At 52.3% G+C, this 19,230-nt stretch overlaps 1 protein-coding gene across 1 annotated transcript in view; it reads left to right on the forward strand.

Annotated features, from left to right (window-relative positions):
* Positions 1-2: 2 nt before the first annotated feature.
* Positions 3-19,230, forward strand: part of MTMR14 (myotubularin related protein 14) — a gene marked incomplete at its 5' end in the record, with an annotated part of 39,325 nt that continues 20,097 nt past the window's right edge. The window contains 7 exons of the mRNA XM_045289842.1: positions 3-98; positions 2,051-2,199; positions 7,457-7,565; positions 14,183-14,258; positions 14,697-14,757; positions 16,070-16,192; positions 17,670-17,743. Coding sequence (XP_045145777.1) covers positions 3-98; positions 2,051-2,199; positions 7,457-7,565; positions 14,183-14,258; positions 14,697-14,757; positions 16,070-16,192; positions 17,670-17,743 — 688 coding nt within the window. The remainder of the gene's footprint in view (positions 99-2,050; positions 2,200-7,456; positions 7,566-14,182; positions 14,259-14,696; positions 14,758-16,069; positions 16,193-17,669; positions 17,744-19,230) is intronic.

The following is a 19,230-nucleotide window of genomic DNA, read 5'->3' on the forward strand; positions in this document are numbered from 1 at the left end:
ACCCGCCGCCGCAGGAACCGGGACTCGGGGAGCTGCTGGAGGAGTTCTCCCGAACTCAGTACCGGGCCAAGGATGGGAGCGGGACGGGCGGCACCAAGGTGAGCCCGGGGCGAGATGGCTTTGGGAGTGAACGGAGGAGAGCTGAGGAGGGCCAGAATGCTGCACACACGCACACACCTCTCCCATGCTGACACATACGCACACACCTCTCCCATGCTGACACACACGCACACACCTCTCCCATGCTGATACACACGCACACCTCTCCCATGCTGATACACACACACACACACACACCACCACCACCACCACCACCACCCCTCCCCTCCCCCTCCCATGCTGAAAAAGTGGCGCGCCTCCCGGGGCGCCTGTTGAAAGGGTCATACTCAAACATCACACAAGAAGCCCCTTAGAGTAGGTGAACCCAGAAGGTTGGAGACAGGTGGTTGGGAGTTAAGGGTCAGAGCTGAGGGTCCATCCAGCTTCAGAGGTTACGGTGTCCGGGTAAGAGTGGGCTCAGGAGCGTGTTTAACAAAAATCCCCCAAGTCCAAATCAAAACAAGGAAGAAGCAGCCTTCGGCTCCTCCATCCCATTGAAGAGGCTGGAAGAAGTGTGGAGAGCCTCCTGGGGTGACAGGCTTGTCTCTGCCCTGCCAGCAGAGCAGAAAGATGGTCCACACTCCCTGGCTGGAATCGAAAGCAGGGCTAGTTCCTCTCGTCTCCACTGGGATTTCCCTCGTTTCATCAGTCGGGCCATCCACCTCATAGTGCCTGCCTGGCAGCCCTGGGTGTCTTGCTGAAGCAGCCCTCTCGTCTGCTCGAGGTTTGGGCATTAGGTTTTCCGGTGGGATGCTTTCCCATTCCTAGGCCTTTCTTTCCCCCAAGGAATTACCATGCACAGGTTCCGTCCCAGAAGTGGGTTAGCTCAGGGCTTCCCTGGAGTAACTCAGGGAAGACGTCAATGAGGACAGGGCTTGCCCACCTTCCAAGTGACAAAGTCCTTTTTTTTTTTGGTCTTTTTTTCAGAGTGTAGTTGGAAGACCCAGTTTCAGAAAGTGGGACACTTGTGCAAAGATTCCTTGGCTTAACCCACCCCCCACCCCCAAGAATCCTTATTTCATAGCAGGCTTCTTCATGACTCTTAACACGTCCTTAAACTAGGGTTCCTAGTTTAAGCCCCGGGAGCCCCCTGGCCTGGTGGGTTTCATGTGGGACTGCAAATGGCAAAGTCCGCATTATTCCCATAAAACGTGGTAGGCTCAGAAACCCACAGGGGCAGTTCAACCCTGTCCTGGAGGGTCCCTATGAATCAGAATTGACCACACGGCAGTGAGTTCAAGATGCTGGCTTTCTTCAAGCACAGGGGCTTTTAAGTAGCTGTAGAGGAGGACCATGGTTTACTTACATCCCATTTCCAGGTCTCACCTGGCTTTGACTGCAGCCAGCCTTAATAATGTCTATGAATTTGAACTCAGGTTCCCCGATCCCTTGCAAACTTTCCAAGATGTTATAAGCCTTGTGCCTCTTTCTTAGTTTCTTTTTGAAAGTGGACCTTTCCTTTAACTGTGAACAAAACAAGCACTTATTTTGGGGGTGGGGGCATTGTGCCTTCTGTTTCATAAGTAACTGGTGTTGAAAGGACAGCTTTGTCCACAGCACGTACTCGCTGCACCAGGCCCTGGTCTGTAGGTGGAGACTGGGGCAATCCGGAACTAAGGCAAGGTAATGGATTAGTGCCAATTAAACTACAAGAATTCTTACAAGTTAATGGTTTGTGGGTCATTTTGAGTATCTAATGAAAGCTACAGTGTTGTTCTTCAAATAACATACAGCGTCACAAGCAGTGTTGAGGGGTTCAGGGCTGCCCCCTAAAGCATACTGTAGAAGGGTTAAAGTACTGCAGATCAGGCCCTGTGATCTGACAGCGTTGAGTCATTTCAGAGACACGAGCCCTCCCCAGTGGCCTCTTGAGATCCCGGGCCACGTAGTGCTCACATCCAGAGAACCAGGGTCTTCCCTTCTTCATGCTCAGGTCTCCTCCTCCATACAGGTTGAGCGCATTGAGAAGAGATGTCTGGAGCTGTTTGGTCGTGATTACTGTTACAGCGTGATCCAAAACGTGAATGGGGAGATCTGTGGCCACTATCCCCGGCACATCGTGTTCCTGGAGTATGAGAGTTCTGAGAAGGAGAAAGACACGTGAGCATCATGTGACCATGGTGTACCTACCTCGGGAGGCCCTGACACGCATAGGGAATCCACCTGGAGCTGGGCAGGGCAGCTCACTTTCCCCAGGTGTTAGGGTTTCCTGGGTTTGAGCGGTTAGGGTGTAGAATGAGGAGTTTGGAGTCACCCACCCTGGATTTCTCTTCACTCCACCCGGGAGCAGTTGTGCAAGCATTGGCCCAGACACCTCACCTCTCTGCATATCTTCCTTTTAAGGGAGTGTGGTGTGGGGAACATGCCTTGTCAAGATCCACGAAGAGCATTTCACCCTGTGCAGCAGCTCTCAGACCCCAGGTCTGGAGTCAGGCTGCCTGGGTTCCATCCTGACTGGTTCCCCTTCCTGGTTGATAACCAACGTTGAACTTGTTTATTGACCTTTAACCAGAGCGTCAGTGTATCTACCTCAGGTGGTCCTTGTCCTGGCTAACTGAAATCTTGGAGAAGTAGCTGGTGTAGGTGTAGGTGTAGGTCCAGGTCCCTCAGAAGGAACGGAGCTAAGCCCAGCCTGGTGTAGTTCTGTACCAGATAACCTGGATGACTGGGGTGAATGGGTCTGCTGCGTTTGTGACTTTGACCTAAAGCGCAGTATTTCCGCAAACCCTTGGCCACCATTATGAATGACCGTGGGCTAATATTTCCCTCATCTTGAAGATGTATCTGTAGCCGATATGTGGTAGCAATTATTTGATAGTGAATAATCACAAAAGGCAAGGAGGTTCCAGATAACACCTTTTGTTGAGCTCCAAGGTGATTCTGCTGCTGCCCTAAGGGGATTCTAGGAGCTGTTGTCCAAAGCACCTATCAGATCGGTGGCCCTGCTTGGTGGTGTGCTGTTGTAATGGAAACTGTGATAGCTTCTGGCTCCAGAAGAGCACACGCTCCAAACCTGCTGCCATCGGGTCCATCCCCCCCCCCCAGTAGACAATGCTTGTTAGTTTCCCAGGGAGTGGCTGGTGGGTGCGCAGCCCCCTAGGCCACCGGGGCTCCTTTGCTCTTAAAAAAGTACTTACAGTGCTGAGTGCTTCCTTTTTGCCTGGCGGTAGGACTTAGGCACCGGAACTTGTAAGAAATGAAGCTCCAGGGGCTGCGGACACCCAGGTGGTTTGGATGCTCTTGAGGGTGTATGAAACCCAGCTGTAGGCAGACTAGGTGAGCCATTCCCTTAGTGTAGATGCAGGGGTCCTCAAACTTTTTAAATAGAGGGCCAGTTCACTGTCCCTCAGACCGTTGGAAGGCGAACTATAGTTTTAAAAAAAACAACTGTGAACAAATTCCTATGCACACTGCACATATCTTATTTTGAAGCAAAAAAACCCCAAATGGGCAAAAACCATCTGGCGGGCCGAATAAATGTCCTTGGCAGGCGGGCAGTAGTTTGAGGACCCCTGGTGTAGAGAGGAGTTTCGGACCCTCACGCTGGGACGCCCTCAGAGCTGGGCTTGAAAGGATGAGTAGGACCTTCTTGAAATGCCCTTAAGGATCAACTTGTTTAGGCTCTTGGTCCTCAGACTGAGGAGTGGACATGTGGGTCATGTGTGGCCGTTGAGTGGCTTTTTCTCCGAGGGGCTCATTACACTGGTAGGTTCTAGGGTGTTTTGTGGGCTCTCAGATTCGGAATCTCAAAGATCTCTGGAGATGCTCCTTACCTGCTGCTGAGGTGTGAGAGCCTCCCCTCGCCCCAAGGGAGGCTGAGGAACAATTTGGTCAGAGGTATCCAAGGACTGAGCCTAGTATCCTCACTCACTCGCAGGTGTTTAGTAGAGTGTCCATCTTGGGAAGAGGTGGTTTTTAGGTCCACTGAGAGGATGAATGCATTGAGGACCCTGGCATATCTGTCCCAGAAAAGTCACCGTGTTCCCAGTTCTGTAACCAAGCAACTCCAGGGGTCTTCCATCCTGGAGATTTAGACTCTCCTGCCCACTTTATGGTCCTTATATCTCCCAGAGCCCTTCTCATAGAGCTAGTAATAAACATACGCTCTCCAATCCCTGAAGCTTGGAGTTTCTGAGCCCAAGCTCTTCCCCCTTGCCCATCCCCTCCACCCCACTGTTCTTCAGAGCTGGCTGCTGGCTTTATCTCCGTGGTCCTGTGAAATTCTGTTAGTAAACTTAGTCAGGGTCAAACTTGCCCCGAGGAGCGAACCACCTGGGGTTTTAGTAATGACGGAATCTGGTTAGTAGATCTAGTTAGCTTAGAGCTTCTGCATTTTCCAGCAAGCTCTCCTGAGTGATGCCAGACTGCCTTTGTAAGTGGCAGTAGTCAGTCTTGGTTGCCTCCCAACTTTTCCTGGAAGGAAAGGAAGTCTGCCAATTCAGTCTATCCCTGTAAGAGGGAAACTCGTATTGATGAGTGTTTGTTTTTTGCCACATGGGAGGGGTGTCTTACTTGCTCACTTATGGCCCTAGAAGTACCCTTTGAAGATGGTTCATCCCCGTTTTACAGAGGATAAAGTGGAGGCTCAGCTGGTGGTCTTTGCCCATGGTCAGAGATAATAAGCAGATTGGGTTAAAAGCCAGGTCTTCCTGCTTCTCCCATAGCTACCTGTTAGACCTTTTTTTTTCTTTCACCACCAGTCATTCTCTTACCTTACTTAGTTAGGGCTCATCTTTCTGCCTATGGTCCCCGAGTAGCATCCTTAATCAGAGAGGAGTCACTCCCGGCTGCCCGCCTCTCACTCCTGGTGAGGCCTTGAAGTGGTACTGGGCGCAGAGCTGCTGGTGGACGGAAGAGATCAGATATTCTGCTCCCTCACCCATCTGGCTTTTGTATGGATGTGACAGTAATCAGACCTATTTAAACAGGCTAGAACTGGATTTAGGAAATGGTTTGGTCCTGTGAGCCCATCTCCCCAACTCAGCCCATCAGCTGCGAATGTGAACCTGGATAGGAATCTCTGAATGGCCCAGCCATGCTTTGACACCAGGGATATGGCCAGATAGATCGTTTTTTGCCTTTAGTTTTCATGTATACTGACCACTAAGCAATAGCAGAGTATTGACAGGCACTGGAATTAGGAGTAGTACAGACGAAGCCATGGGGACAGTGGTTAAGGCCTTGGGCCCCAGTAGCCCTCCCACCCTACCCCCCAGATTTAGAATCCCCACTCCTCTGCTGCCTTGGGACCTCGAGCCAGTGGTTCCCTATCAGTAAGCCTCAGTCTTCATCTGTAAACGGGATGGTGTCTGCAAGTCCTCCGTTATCCCTGCTTCCTGTTGGTGACAGGCCTCAGGCACATGTATTTCAGGGAGTTGGGGCCCAGGGAGCAGCCAGCTGAGTTTGGAGGGGTTCTGATAGCCCGGGAAAGCATCCCATTGGAAACCATGTGACCACAGCGTCGTCTTTGAAAACTATTTGTGTGTAAATGCTAGTCAAGAAAGTAGAGTTCTTCAATGAAATAAGTTGTCGTCGTTTTCTAAATGTGTTATTGAGTAGTCATTGTTTTTTCATCTCCCCACCTGGTAACATCATGACAGAAATGCCAGTGCATGCATGATGAACCTGTCTACACTTACTCCTTGGAATAAATGTAGTGCTTGCACTGCCAAAACAAGATCTCAGGGATGAGAGGCGATGGGACCCTTGGGTGAGGGAAGCAGTACGGTGAGCCACTGCCAGCCACCAAGGGGGAGGTCCTGAGCTGGAGAGGGGCCACTGCCTGGGATTTCTGATTCAGGTGTGTTGACTGGTGGGACGGAACCTAGGAGAAGCAGATGTAGCTTCAGTGGTGAGAGCTCCAGGGAGGGAGCTGCCCAGTGGCCCCACCTGTCCCCTACTTGACTGGCAGAGACCTGTGGAAATGGCCTGGGGCCCCAGGAGGTGGGGGGAGGTTGGGCACTACTGATGTTCTGGGAAGGACCGAATGTGCTCTTCAGTTCCTTACAAAGTCTCCATTCCGTTTTTTGGACCGGGTGCCTTGTTATTTCACAGGGAAAGGTGTGGGCTGGGATATGCAGCACTCTGCTTCTCACGTGAGCCACGGGTGTCTGGGGAGAAGCACACAGCCTCTTCCAGTCTGCTGCTCTTACGCCATCCTTCAGTGATGAAGGAAAACTTACATTGAGTCAGACTTCATAGACAACAACACCCTGGAAGATGTCACTTCTCTCTTGCCCCCATCCTCCTCCTGCGATCAAGCTGTTTTGACTTCTACTTAGAAAACCACTTTCTAACTCCAGTTTCAGGCCCTACCTGATAGTAGCTGAACATATCTCCCTATAACAGGGAAGTCAGCAGTGTTTTTTAAAGATGTTAATGCTATCACCCCAACAGTGTCCACATACCCTGACAGACGTGTGGTAGTGACCGCCTTGCTCTGCCTGAAGCTGTGTGTGCCAGTGACCACGTGGCACTGTGCAGTCACAGCCCCAGGGCTGAGCCTCCTGGAGGACTGGGCATGACGTCATGGCCCTTGTAAGGAGGACACAAGCGTCTCCCCTCCCATGTACTAGGCTCCTCTGGACATCTGCAAAGACTTGGCCTCCTTCCTCCTCGACTGCAGAAGCTCTGAGGACGGGCCCTTCCTTTAGGGAACTGTCATCTGATACGGGCTGACTCACTGGACCTCCATGCTAACACAGACTTTCCTGGGGCAGGAGTTTCCTACCAAGGAAACTAACTAGCAACCTTTCCAAAGCCACAAATCACTTCCTTCCCTCCTGCGCCAAGAGGCCCTGTTAGGTGGGTTACTTAGGTTGTCAGAGCTGGTGGGCATGGTGGCGAGAGAGCCGAGGGCACCTCAGCTCAGACCTGCAGCTCACCCTCTCACAAAAAGGGCGCTGCACCTCTGGTCTCTTGCTTGGAGTAAAACACCAGACGCCCTAAACACAGTCGGCGTTCCGTTTGCTCTGTGTTTCTACGAAGGGGCATCAAGAAGTCTGTGGGGAAGGACTCCCTTTCTATTATACCATTATTCCATGAACTTTTTGAAGCTCCCCACCTCACCTCCATATATTTTATATGCCATGTCGTCAATTTACCTAGCTTTTTTACCACCTTGAAGGTTCTGAAATCGGGATGACTTAGGAGCTTTGATGTGAAGTTTCTTCTTTTTTGGGGAAAGGAAATATGCCAGTGATGTAGAATTAGGACTTACCAACCCACACACCAAACCCAAGAGTTCTGAAGCTTGTCAGTCTCCACAGGGGCATGATAGTGGTGCTACGTTAATGAGTGTGCACACAGAGCCTTGGGGCCCGGGAGAAGCCTGACTGCCCCCTCTCCTGTGTGTTAGGTTTGAGAGCACTGTGCAGGTGGGCAAACTGCAAGACCTCGTCCAGCGCAGCAAAATGGCCAGATGCAGAGGACGGTTCGTGTGCCCCGTCATCCTATTCAGGGGCAAGGTAAGGTGTGCCCCGTGCCCTCCCTGCCAAGCTCTCTCCTGGGCACCTGGCTCCCGTGCCCTCCCCTCGCCAAGCTCTCTCCTGGGCAGTTGGGTCTCTATGGTCTCTTGTTTGCCCTCGGGCTTCCTGGCGGCTGCTTTGTGGCTGGTGCTCTGGGAAGCAGGCCCGCAAAGCCACGGCACTCTGACACCAACTTTAAGGGTCGGACTAAATAGGGAAAGAAAGTTCTTACTAAACAGCCCGTCTTTGTGTTGTGGAACAGGGTCCTGGCTGTGTAACCAGTTGGAGGACAAGGAGAAGGTTAGTCAGCAGGAAGGGGCAGGAGCATGTTCTATGCAGATGGCATCCCACTGAACCGGGCTGGCAGTGGAAAAGAGAGGCTAAGACTTAGGTGGGCGCTCGAGAAGCGGGCGGCAAAGAGGCAATCCACGTATTGGTTCGCAGACAGCTGGTACCTGAGGAGCAAGTGAAGTGTGTTCCAGAGAACAGCCATCGAAGGATATGCTATGGGAGCAGTTCGACGTCGGTTAGCATGAGAAATGCCTGTACCATATTTGGCCTGATCTCCAGAGTTAACATACAAGTACCACGGAGAGGCTCTGAGAGGCCCTGCAGCACCTAGGGCAGGGTGCCACACCAGAGTGTGTTTCTCAGTTGTCTGCAGACAGCGAGGAATGAACGGGAGCTCCCGCGCCAAACACAGAGCACCTGGGGAGGAAGCTGTATGTTTCAGAGGAGGCAGGCCTGTGAGGAGGGAGCCCTCAGCCCACCGCTGCCAAGGAGTCGCTGCAGGGCATGAGGAGTGGAGCTGGCTTTTGCTGTTAACCTGCTTTCTCCTTCCTTTGCTCCCCGTCTCGCCAGTATGATACCCTGTCAAACTTCCCCACTTCCCTTGATCCCTGGGGGTGCAGTGGCTATGTGTTGGGCTGCCAACTGCAAGGTCAGCAGTTCGAAACCACCAGCCGCTCCACGGGCAAAAGATGGGGCTTTCTACTCCTCTAAAGAGTTACAGTCTCAAAAAACAAAGAGTTACAGTCTCAGGATCTCACAGGGGCAGTTCTACCCTGCCCTATAGGGTCGCTGTGAGTCAGCATTCACTTGATGGCAGTGAGTTTGGTTTTAACTTCCCTTGACTCAGTGTGAGGTTACCTATTACCCAAATTCTAATTGCATGGTTAAATGTCCTCTCCCCTCTGCTGTCATCCCTGAGAGCAGAGGCCCTATCTTACTGTTGTACTCCTAGAACCCAGCAAAGTGCTCACTTGTAAGTGCATGCTTGGGTAGGTTCTAGATGAAGCACGCCAGGGCCTGTGCTGGTTCTCGTGGGATCCGAGTGACGAAGCCAGTCCTGTCCTCCCCAGGGTCGGTCACTGGGGCACAGGAGGCAGCTGGGTGAACAGCAGTGGAGAGAACATTAGAAAGGCAGAGGCGTGAGGGTCTTGACTAACATGGTATCTTCTTCAGAGGTCTGTGGTGCTGACTGTGCTAGGTGCTGGGTGATGCGTGTCATGGTGGCAACTTTAGTCTGGGCACTTCACTCTGCCAGGTTGAGGGAGAGGGTGGGTTAAGTAATGGCTTTTCAGTGAAGGTTTTACTTCAAAACCCAGTTCAACCCAACATCATAAAAGAGGCCGGGCTTATTGGTCAGATAGAGACAGGTGGGATTCCGGGCCCCCCACCACCAAACAAACTATAGGCCTTAGTCACCCCCTCAGGTCTAGAACTAAACTCAGCCTGGTGTTAGAAAATTCAACCATTTACAATCCAAAGGGCAGCATTGCCCAAGGACAGGGGCTTAAGTCAGGGAAGGAGGGACGGAGACAGGCGGCCACTGCCAATGGGACAGTGAAGGCATGGGAACGGATGACTTGAAGTAAAATGTCTGTAAATTGTTGACTGTGAAGCTAACGATACACCCGTTAAACCTTCACCTCATTCACAAACAGTTTTTTAAAGACAGCAAAAAAAACAGGTTAGGAATTTTTGTTACATGCTTGATCATAATCATAGGGTTGTTTTTTTGGGGCGGGGGCTTATCATACAGAATTCAGTGGTTTAGTCACATCAGGAAGAGTTGTACAGTCATCACCGCAGTCTTTTTAGAACATTTTCATACTCATCATTGTTAGCTTCCCATTTCCCCCACCTCTCTTGCCATAACCTCAGAGAACCAGTCAGTAGTCCAGTTACTGTCTATAGACTTAACTATCCTGGATTCCTTTTATTTCCTAATCCTGGATTTCATATGCAGAACATCATTAAACCAACAACAACAACACAAAAAACTAAGACCAGTAACAAAGGAACTGGTAACAATCGAAATGGGAAAGCTGAAAATAAAACAACAAATTTAAGTGGATCATAAGGGAGATCAAATGACAGGATGCTAAATGTTAACCTCACTGCACCTGCAACAGTCCACTTTCCAGTGCCTTCTGCATGTTAGCAAGGCTACTCACACCCCTGCCCCATGGTCAGAGGAGTCACCAAAAGTCCACATGTTTTTCAAAACCCTTCCCCTTTTAAAAAAAACTGAAACAGATTTAAAATGGGTCAAATGATAAGATAATACACTTTGACCTATCTCTGCCATAATTGACGTTGCAATGCTCTGTCTAATAACAGGGAGACTCATCCCTCAACTGCAATCAGGATTCACCAGTTGTTTATTCCATGTGTGGACCCTACAAATGGATTGTGGGCTTCCACTGTCATTTCTAACCACCTGCAAACCAGGTGTTCACAATTTAAGCTCTGGTATCATTTCCTCCTTTAGATTTTGATCAGCGGTTCTCAAACTGTGGGTCTCAACTCCTTTGGGGGTCGAATGACCCTTTTACAGGGGTCACCCGATTCATAACAGTAGCAAAATAACAGTTATAAAGGAGCAACAAAAATAATTTTATAGGGGGGTGGAAGGAGGGGGGGAAAAAGAATTTTATGGTTGGGGGGGTCACTACAACATGAGGAACTGTATTAAAGGGTCTCGGCATTAGGAAGGTTGAGAACCACTGATGTAGATTATATTTATAATCCTTGGATCACACATTGATGTTCTTCTTGTGGACTTAGTTGATGCCTCACTTAGATGACTGCGTTTTGGAAAACAAGCCTTTTAAGATTCCCAGATGCTATCCTTTCTTGTTTCTTCGCCACACTTTGCTATCCCATCTCTAGTGATCTCTTCACGAGGGCCGTGTCATAAGAACTAATTGGGCCTAGAATTAATTGCAAGCCCCAAATCCATTCATGCATCTGTGGTATATATATGTCTCTGGTTCATTTTAGAGGTATCATTGTCGTTTTATATTAGAGAACATGATCAGTCATCCACCTAAGTCATCACTTCCACTGTCATCAATTCCGTGCTAATTCCTAATGACCCCATAGGACAGGGTAGAGCTGCCCCTGTGAGTCTTTGAGCCTGCAAATCCTCACAGGCGTAGACTGCCTAGTCCTTCCCTTGAGGAACTGGCTGTGGTTTCAAACTGCCGATCTTGTGGTTAGCACCCCAACTTGTAAGCACTACACATTAATGGTATCTTTAGTTTAGTCAGTGCTATAAAATTTATAACACTTTTGACTTATACAGGCTAAACTCTTAGGACACTACACAGAAAAAGGGGGTTGGTGATAGGGCAGATCTTACAATAATGTCATTTATAATAGCAGAGCCACGCCTATTAGATTAATGCATGTTATAGTGAAGTCAGGAGAGCATTAGAATAGTAGATGGTAGTTCCAGGGCACCATTCGTTGGGCCCCTCAAGGCAAGGGATTCAAACCAAAGTCCAGTGTCCAGCCAAGTCATCCCTTGGGCCAGCAGTCATCTACTTCTCACACTAGGAAGTTTCAGCCTGAAGTCCAGGGACTATCAGTGGGTTTGAAGTAAAGCCCAGTGGGGTTTCCATAGTGAGTCCTGGTGTGGCCTATGAAGCAGGTTGTACACCTCGAAAGACTAGAGTCTAAAGTCGCAGGAGTCTACAGCGCATGGACTGGGTCACCGAGGGCTGCATAGAAACTAGGTCAAAAGTGTCCAATTAGGAATCTAGTAACAGGCCTGCTCTCCCCTTGGTTCGACAGAAGTACCATTACTCATGTTTTCCTGATGGGGGTAGGTTACACCTCCCCATTTCCCTTCAGACAGGTAATTGCCTGCTCTGAGACATGCATGCCCCCCCTTGAGTTTCCAGTAAGGTTTCCTTATTGTGTGTGTGTGGGGGTCAGATTTGGGGTGACCCCAGCACAGTTAGATGCGGCAACAACTGCTTATTCTCCCTCTCGCCACATCTTGAACACCTGACCCCAGCTGAGGTGAGGTCCCCTGTCAATGTGGTTGTAAGATGTGCATTTAGAGGGGGAGGGGGCGATCTGTCTCATGGGCTTTGGGAAGGCTTTCTACCTCGTGGTTTCAGGGGTGGATTGGAAGATGCGTGCCCTGGGAGCGGTGGCCCCCTCAGTTCGAGCACTGAAGGTAAAATGTCTTGTACCATTCCCCCAATGCTTGCATCTGGCTTTCAGCCTATTAAAATTAGGGCAGTCTGTTCTGCTTTTCAGAGGTGAGGAGTCAGGGTCAGACACTGGTGTTTTGTGCCAAGACTGGTTGCTATGTGACTGAATCCCGCTGAACACTTTTTTTTTTAATTTGTTATTAATTGGGAGTGAGTACACGTATCATTCCGTAGTTCAGTCACGTTGAGCTGTATTGTACAGTTGCTATCACAATCAGCTTCCAGGCGTTCTTTTTCTTTCTGGACTCCTCGACCTCAGCTCCGCCTCCAAGCCCTGTGTCAGGGCTGTCCCTTCGGTTCACGAGTCCTGAGTTGCATGTACCAAAACACAGAACAGCATGCCACACAGCTTCACACCTCTAAGGTACACCCTGATATGAACACACAAAACAGAAATACAGAACACGTTGGAAACCAGATCCGGGCCAGTGTGCATCTGAGGGGATCCACTGGCAGTTTCAACTTAGATAGGTCGTCTTAGAGCCGTTCCTAATTAGAGACCTGGGAAGCAGTCAAAGTTAGATGTTGCTTTGCCAGTCTGGAGCTAAGGCTGAGTGATGGATTAGGAATGGGACCCAAGGGTCCAGGAGCAGGTGTTTAGTCTTGGAATCTGAAGGCAGATGGGGCCTTTTCTGCAGAGCTCTGTGCCCTCTCGCGGAGTTGGCAGCCCACCTGCTGTGTCCCTCTCTGACCCTGGACACCTCTTTGTGGGCCCAGGGCTGGCTGTCTCCAACACCACAAAGACAAGGACATGAGAGAAGGGGATTGGGAGAAGAATGGGAACAGGAGGTTCTGACTGGAAAAGAACTTTAAGCTGTCTCAAAGCTCAGCAGCCAGGAAGCGCGATGTGTCTGCTCTGTAAACATTTAGCAGAAACAGTGCTGAGGAGAGTGAGGGTTGGTGCCCGAAGCCTAGCTGGATGGAGGAGGGTGAGGTGTTGAGAGCCCACCTGCAGCAGCTGGGTGACCTCTTGTTCCGATCCATTCGGGCAATCTGACCTCCTCCTGCCATCAGAGTTTGAGGGACCCTCCGCCTGGGCACGGGCGCATTCCTACTAAGGTGTCCCCCTGCTGCTCCTGGATGCTCAAAGGCTGGGGCAGGCTGGCGCGCCTGGAAGAGCCTGGGACCTCCTCACAACAGGTCAGGCACGGTGTGCGCACTGCCGAGGTAACTTGTCATTTTCATCACTTTTAAAGTGCTCGTTCTTGGACCCAGAGAAGTTTCCCATCATGTTAGGGTCTCCTGTTAGGCCTTGGCACCCCAACCCTGGTCCTTCTCTTTGGGCTTCCAGAACAGTCGTCCTCCTGTTTCTCACCCCGGCCTGGAAAAGTACCCATGTGAGCCCAGCTCGGCTCCAGGCTAACACCCTCCTACTAAGATGGAAGAGGGTCTGGTTCCCACCCACACCTCTTCCTTTTGCAGTCTTCAGGGACCCCTTTTGTGTTGCATGGGCTGTTAGCTGTTCTGGGCTAGGGGGCTTTTCCACCACCAGACATGTCCTCCTGCCCCCAGTCCGCCGGCCGGAGCACACTGCACCTCACGGGCATCAGCGTTCAGGCCAGGGGCTAGTTCTGGAGCTCTGATCCCTTTCATGATGAAGAAAAGAAAGGATATTAAGCACAGCCAGAGCGACTCCATATTCTTTACAGACACATCCACTGCTATAAAGGTTGCTCCCCTGGACCACGGGGGATGCACTGGGAGGGGGGGTGTCAGCAGAGCTGAACTCATAGACCAGCTTGCCCCCCTTGCGTGACCTTACACATCACACACACACACACACACACACACACACACACACACACACACACACCTGTACCTATTTCTCTTCATCACTGAAGGTGCAGGAATGCCTTCAGGGCTCCCTGTGGAAAAACCTGCAGTGTGCACACTACGGTCCTGCCTCATTGCTGTCAGTGACACAGTGGTGCCAGGACAGACTGGCTGCACTCTAAGGATCCTGTTGCAGCCTTGCTGCTGAGACAACCAGGGTAGGGGCTGTTCCGGGCCCACTCTGCTGACCTGGAAGTGTGGGGAAATCCTAGTTGCTCCACAGCAGGTGCGCTTTAGCAAGCTTTCTGACTCTGATGCTGTTGTGTCTCCCAGCACATCTGCAGGTCGGCCACGCTGGCGGGATGGGGGGAGCTGTATGGACGCACTGGCTACAACTATATTTTCTCAGGTGACATCTCCTGACCCTCCGCCCACTGCTATGGAAGGGCTGCTGGCACTGGGTGGGGTGAGGGGCAGGGTGGACGCGTGTGCCTCCCTTAAATCAGGAAGCAGGGGGTACCCAGGTGTTTCGCTCAGGTACGGAGCCCTGGGTGCATAGTGGGTTACTCATTGGGCTGCCAGCCGTAAGGCCAGCAGTTCAAAACCACCAACCGCTCCAAGGGAGGGATGACGAGGCTTTCCACTCCTGTACAGCCTCAGAAACCCCCAGGGGCAGTTCTGCTGTGTCCTACAGGGTCGCTGGGAGTCGATCACTCAGTAGCAGTGATCTGAGGATAGAGTGCTGGGTGGGAAGAAACACCTGGTGGCCCGTGGAGGGGGCCAGGGTGTCCTAGCCCACTCAGCACTGGGACCTTGGTGGAGCCACTGATGCAGGCTTCTCTGTCAGGGGGTGCAGATGACGCCTGGGCAGATGCAGGGGACATCACGGAGGAGGACTGCGCACTCCGGTCAGTGCTGGGCCATCGGGCGGGGTCTGGCCAGGGTGGCCATCTGCACACTGAATGTCCTGGGGGTGAGGCGGGTGGATTGACTCCTTTCTCCCGCCTGCCCTCCCCCACCCCCACCCCCGAAAAGTCTGTTGCTGTGAAGTCCCCCAAGCTGGCTGTCTGGAATACTCACAGCAGTATGTCTTTACCCTTCATCCTGGCTGTGCAGCGGGGTCTCAGAGGGAGGGGCCCCTCCCCAAGCTCCTGCAACAGGGAGTCTAGGCCTGGGCCCCAGTGACCTGGCCTGTCTGAAAGTGCCCTCGGCACAGACTTCTGACCTCATGGTACGCCTGGTGTCCTCCGTGGAGACCGAGGGGGTTAAAGGCTGTGCAGCTAGTGCCCTGAGTGAGAGCTCTGTACGAGGGAGTCCTAGGGACCTCTGAAGGGAGGGAGACAGGCCCCTCATTATAGGGTGCCTCGGAGAAGCTGCTTTGTACAGTGCGTACCATGTGAATACCTTTAGCTGATAGCAAGCATCCCCGGAATGCACCCTGGAAAAGTCAGCTGCCTGGCATGAGCTGTAGTGCGGAGATGGGCCCTGTTGGCCATGGCAGCCTGCCCTCTGGAATGCCTGACCGTTGGCCTGGTCTGGCCTTCCCTTCTCTGGGTGAGGGCCTCGCTGGACCACTGGAGCAGGGCGGGAAAAGTAATGGTGACTGGCTGCCCTTTCTCCTTTGCCTGTGTCTGCATGGCCGACCCAAGGGCAGCCAGGGGATTAGAAAATGCTCTTTCTCTTGCTTCACGGGGCTGCTAAGTAGAGCTACTTCACTTGCTAGTAAGGTGCAGTTCCTTGATAAAATGCTGGAAGAGTCCGTCTCCCGGGAAAGTGCCAGCCTGACATGATGAGCAAGGCCCCTGGCTGAAAGGGAGGGGTCATAGGTTGGGGGAGGGCTGCAGGGCGGTAAACTGCTGATGGAGCTCAGAGACGCTATCAGCCACCAACGCGCTGCTCTTCAGAACTTTGAGATTATCTCAAGTCTGCTGGCTTAAAGCACAGCACTGTCAAAAGCCCGTTTCCATTTCTGGGCTGCAAATTGCTCCTCTTTGAAGTACGTTCCAGAAAGCTGGGTAATCTCTTAGAAAGTCACCTTCTCTGCGTCCTCGTCCTCCCTGCAGCCATGTGCCCTGCCTTGCCCCCTCTCCCTCAGAGTCTTGGAGTAAGGACAGAAGCAGACATTCTGCCGGCAGCGGCTCCATGCCCGCCCCCCCACCTCCCCGCCCCAATCAGACGAATGTGCCTGCGTAACTTCCCTCTGGCTCTGCTTCATTTCAGAAGCACCGACACGCATCTTTTTGATAAGGTCAGAGGCCATGACATCAAGCTCCTCCGGTACCTGTCGGTCAAATACATCTGTGACCTGATGGTGGAGAACAAGAAAGTGAAGTTTGGCTTGAAGTAAGTGCGGGGAGGCCGTTTGTCCATAGAGCCAGGACACAGGGGTAGCAGATAACAGGGTGGAGTGATCCCACGGACATGGGTGCCAGGCCTCCCGCTGTGCCTGCATGTGCGTCCTCACACAGTGTCTTCAAGCAACCCCGAAGATAGGGGCTGTGTCCCCCTTCATCGATGAGAGAGACAAAAGGAGAGAGGTGTCAGGTGACTTGCCCAGGTTCATCTATTGTCTAAGAAGCCACAGCTAATCGTAGTGCTCCCGAGGCCCTTTTAGATGCCCCTTGATTTTCACCCCTAGTCCAGGCACCCATCTCCAGCACATCAAAATTTCACAGGGAACCCCAAAACCCAGTCTATACCCAGCATTTGTGTGACTGTGGCCATGTAAAAATGCACATGTGGCCAATGCACATGATAGGGCAGTTTAAACGGAACCGAGGTTAGCGTGACTAAAAGTTTTTCCCAGCGTGCGCGCGCACACACCAACACGTGTGTGTATAGATGCAATATTAAATTATCCTCAAGCAGTAGTCTTACAAACCAGTAGAGTGAGGATGGAATCCCAGCTTGGCTCTTGGTGGCTACATGAATAATCCCATCCCCTTTCTTTCTTTTTTTTTTTTTCCTTTTTTAACATTTTATTAGGAGCTCATACAACTGTTAACGCAATCCATACACACATCAATTGTGTAAAGCGCATTTGTACATCGTTTCTCAAAACATTTTCTCTCCATTTAAACCCCCGACATTAGGTCCTCATTTTCCCCTCCCTCCCCGCTCCCCCCTCCCGCATGAGCCCTTGATAGTTTATAAATGGGTATTTTGTCATATCTTGCCCTGTCCGACATCTCCCTTCATCCACTTTTCGGTTGTCTGTCCCCCAGGGAGCCCATCCCCTTTTTCCCTCCATCTGTCAGCACTCTGTTGGGGTCGTCCAGTTGCCTCTGACTCCTAGCGACCCTGCAGGACAGACTAGAACTGCCTGAGGTCTTTACGGAGGCAGACTGCCACGGCCACATCTTTGGCCTCTGGAGTCGGTGGGGAGTTCAGATGGCTGCCCGTTCAGTGAGCAGCTGAGAACTTGGCCCCTGCCACCAGGGCTCCCCTCTGTCAGAACAGCCTCTCCAAGTGTCCTGTGTGCTCCCTGCGGAAGGTAGTCTCGACCAGTCTTGGGGAAGTTAGGAGGGGGAGGAAGGGCCAGGCGCCCCCCACACCGGGGTCCCAGCATCTGCACTGCTTTTGGTGGTGAGGCCTACGGTGGAGGTGGTTCTGCATCTTAGGGTGCTGGCTGGGTCTGCCCCCAATGGAAGAGGGTTGCCTGGGGGAGGGGAGGCAGAGAAGCTCAGTTTCTTAATTCTGCCACATGAGCACCTCAGAAGAGAACCGTGCTGGACTCTGATGAGATGTGAAGCCATGCTGATGCTTGTTGGGGTTTGTTCTGTGTGTACAGACTCCCTAACACCTGTGTCCTGTCTTGCAGTGTCACCTCCTCCGAGAAGGTGGACAAAGCCCAGCGCTACGCCGACTTCACACTCCTCTCCATCCCATACCCAGGTAGGGGTTCTCGTCAGGGACTGATCAAGGGCAGGCTGCTGAGGATGGTGGTACCCATGAGGGCCTGCTGCGTTTAGGTGCCAAAGCCACCTGGGAGGCAGCAGGTGGCAGCTCAAGTTCAGGCTCCCACCCAGCGCTAGGATGGTATGCTGGAAGGGCTAACCACTTAAAGGGGTCCCAGGATTGAACCCTGGCCCTCGTACACACTAGCCACAACCTCTGTTGGAGCCTGGCAGCGACTGAGCTCAGGCATCAAAGTGTCTATGCACATGAGGCATTACTTAGTGCGGCGTGACGTCACTGTCAGCAGGTCATCATGACGCTGGTGAGGGTGACTGTGGCCCCGTGCATGTGTGTACCGCCAAGAGAGCCAGTTCTTGATGGGAGTGCCCCAGGCAAGGTGGTACTGGTGGCCCCGTCCTGTCCCCGTTCACTGGCGGCCCACGATGAAGCACCAGGTGTCCGCAGAGTTGCACTGTGAGTGGGCACAGCCTGTGGCCTGGGCGTGGTCTCCATGCTGCTGCAGGGTCCCATCGCAGGGCCAAGTGGAACCACCCTGTGGGTTTCTGAAGCTGTCATCCTTACTTAGGGGAGCAGGTCGCTAGGCCTGTCTCCCGAGGAGCAGCTGGTAATTGGCAGCAGAGCGCTTGACTGTTGTGCCACCAGGCCTTCTTAGTACTTTCCTCCGTCGGTCCAGAAGCTGTATTTGTTCACTGGGTGACACTGACACGCCCTGAGCGGGTCCTGCTTGTGCAGCAAGGGGAGGGGGACCAGAGACCACATCCATGCAAGATTTTGTAAACAGGCGTGGGGGGCCTTCTCTTTCACTCTGAGCGCGCTCCTTTCTGTCTGCACCAACAGCGACCTTGTGCCCTGGGTTGGATCTCATCTCCTCCTGGAGCCGCAGAGCCCACAGCAGCAAGGGCAGGCTTGGTGACAGCAGGCCGCCCCTCATTAGAACTGGCAGTTCACCCAGAATCTTGTGGGGAGAGGGCATCCTCACAAGGTGTCAGCAGGTGGTATTCAAACCACAGCCTTGACAACCAGGTGTTCTGTCATTGGCCAACGTCGGGTCCCCACTGCTCTCTGCCAGCGCAGGGTTTGGTGCTGCAGGAGCTGGGCGTGAATCCCAGTTCCAGCCCCGAGTGCCCTTGAGTAAGTCGCTCATCACTTTTTGAACACCCATCTCCTGCTGCAGGAAGTGCGAGAGGTGCTGTCGCAGCCTGCTGCTCAGGACATAGGGGGGGGGGGGGCTCTTCAGGTGCTACTCTGGGCACCTGCAGGTGACAGTGGTGATGCCATAGTCTGGCTTCCATGGTCTTGGCCATGTCAGAAGTGCACTGTCACCGAGGTGCCCGGTGCTGGGATCCAGGACTGGACATTACTAGAGGCTTTGAGGTCCCACCTGCCTTCCTCTTCCCCAGTCAAGCTCTGTGCTACTGAAGAGAGGGCGGCCATCCTTTCTTTTTTTTTTTTTTAACATTTTA

The sequence above is a fragment of the Echinops telfairi genome, unplaced genomic scaffold (genome assembly GCF_000313985.2).
Source record: "Echinops telfairi isolate 266 unplaced genomic scaffold, ASM31398v2 ScPeMD7_31;HRSCAF=116, whole genome shotgun sequence".
Classification (NCBI taxonomy): Eukaryota; Metazoa; Chordata; class Mammalia; order Afrosoricida; family Tenrecidae; genus Echinops; species Echinops telfairi.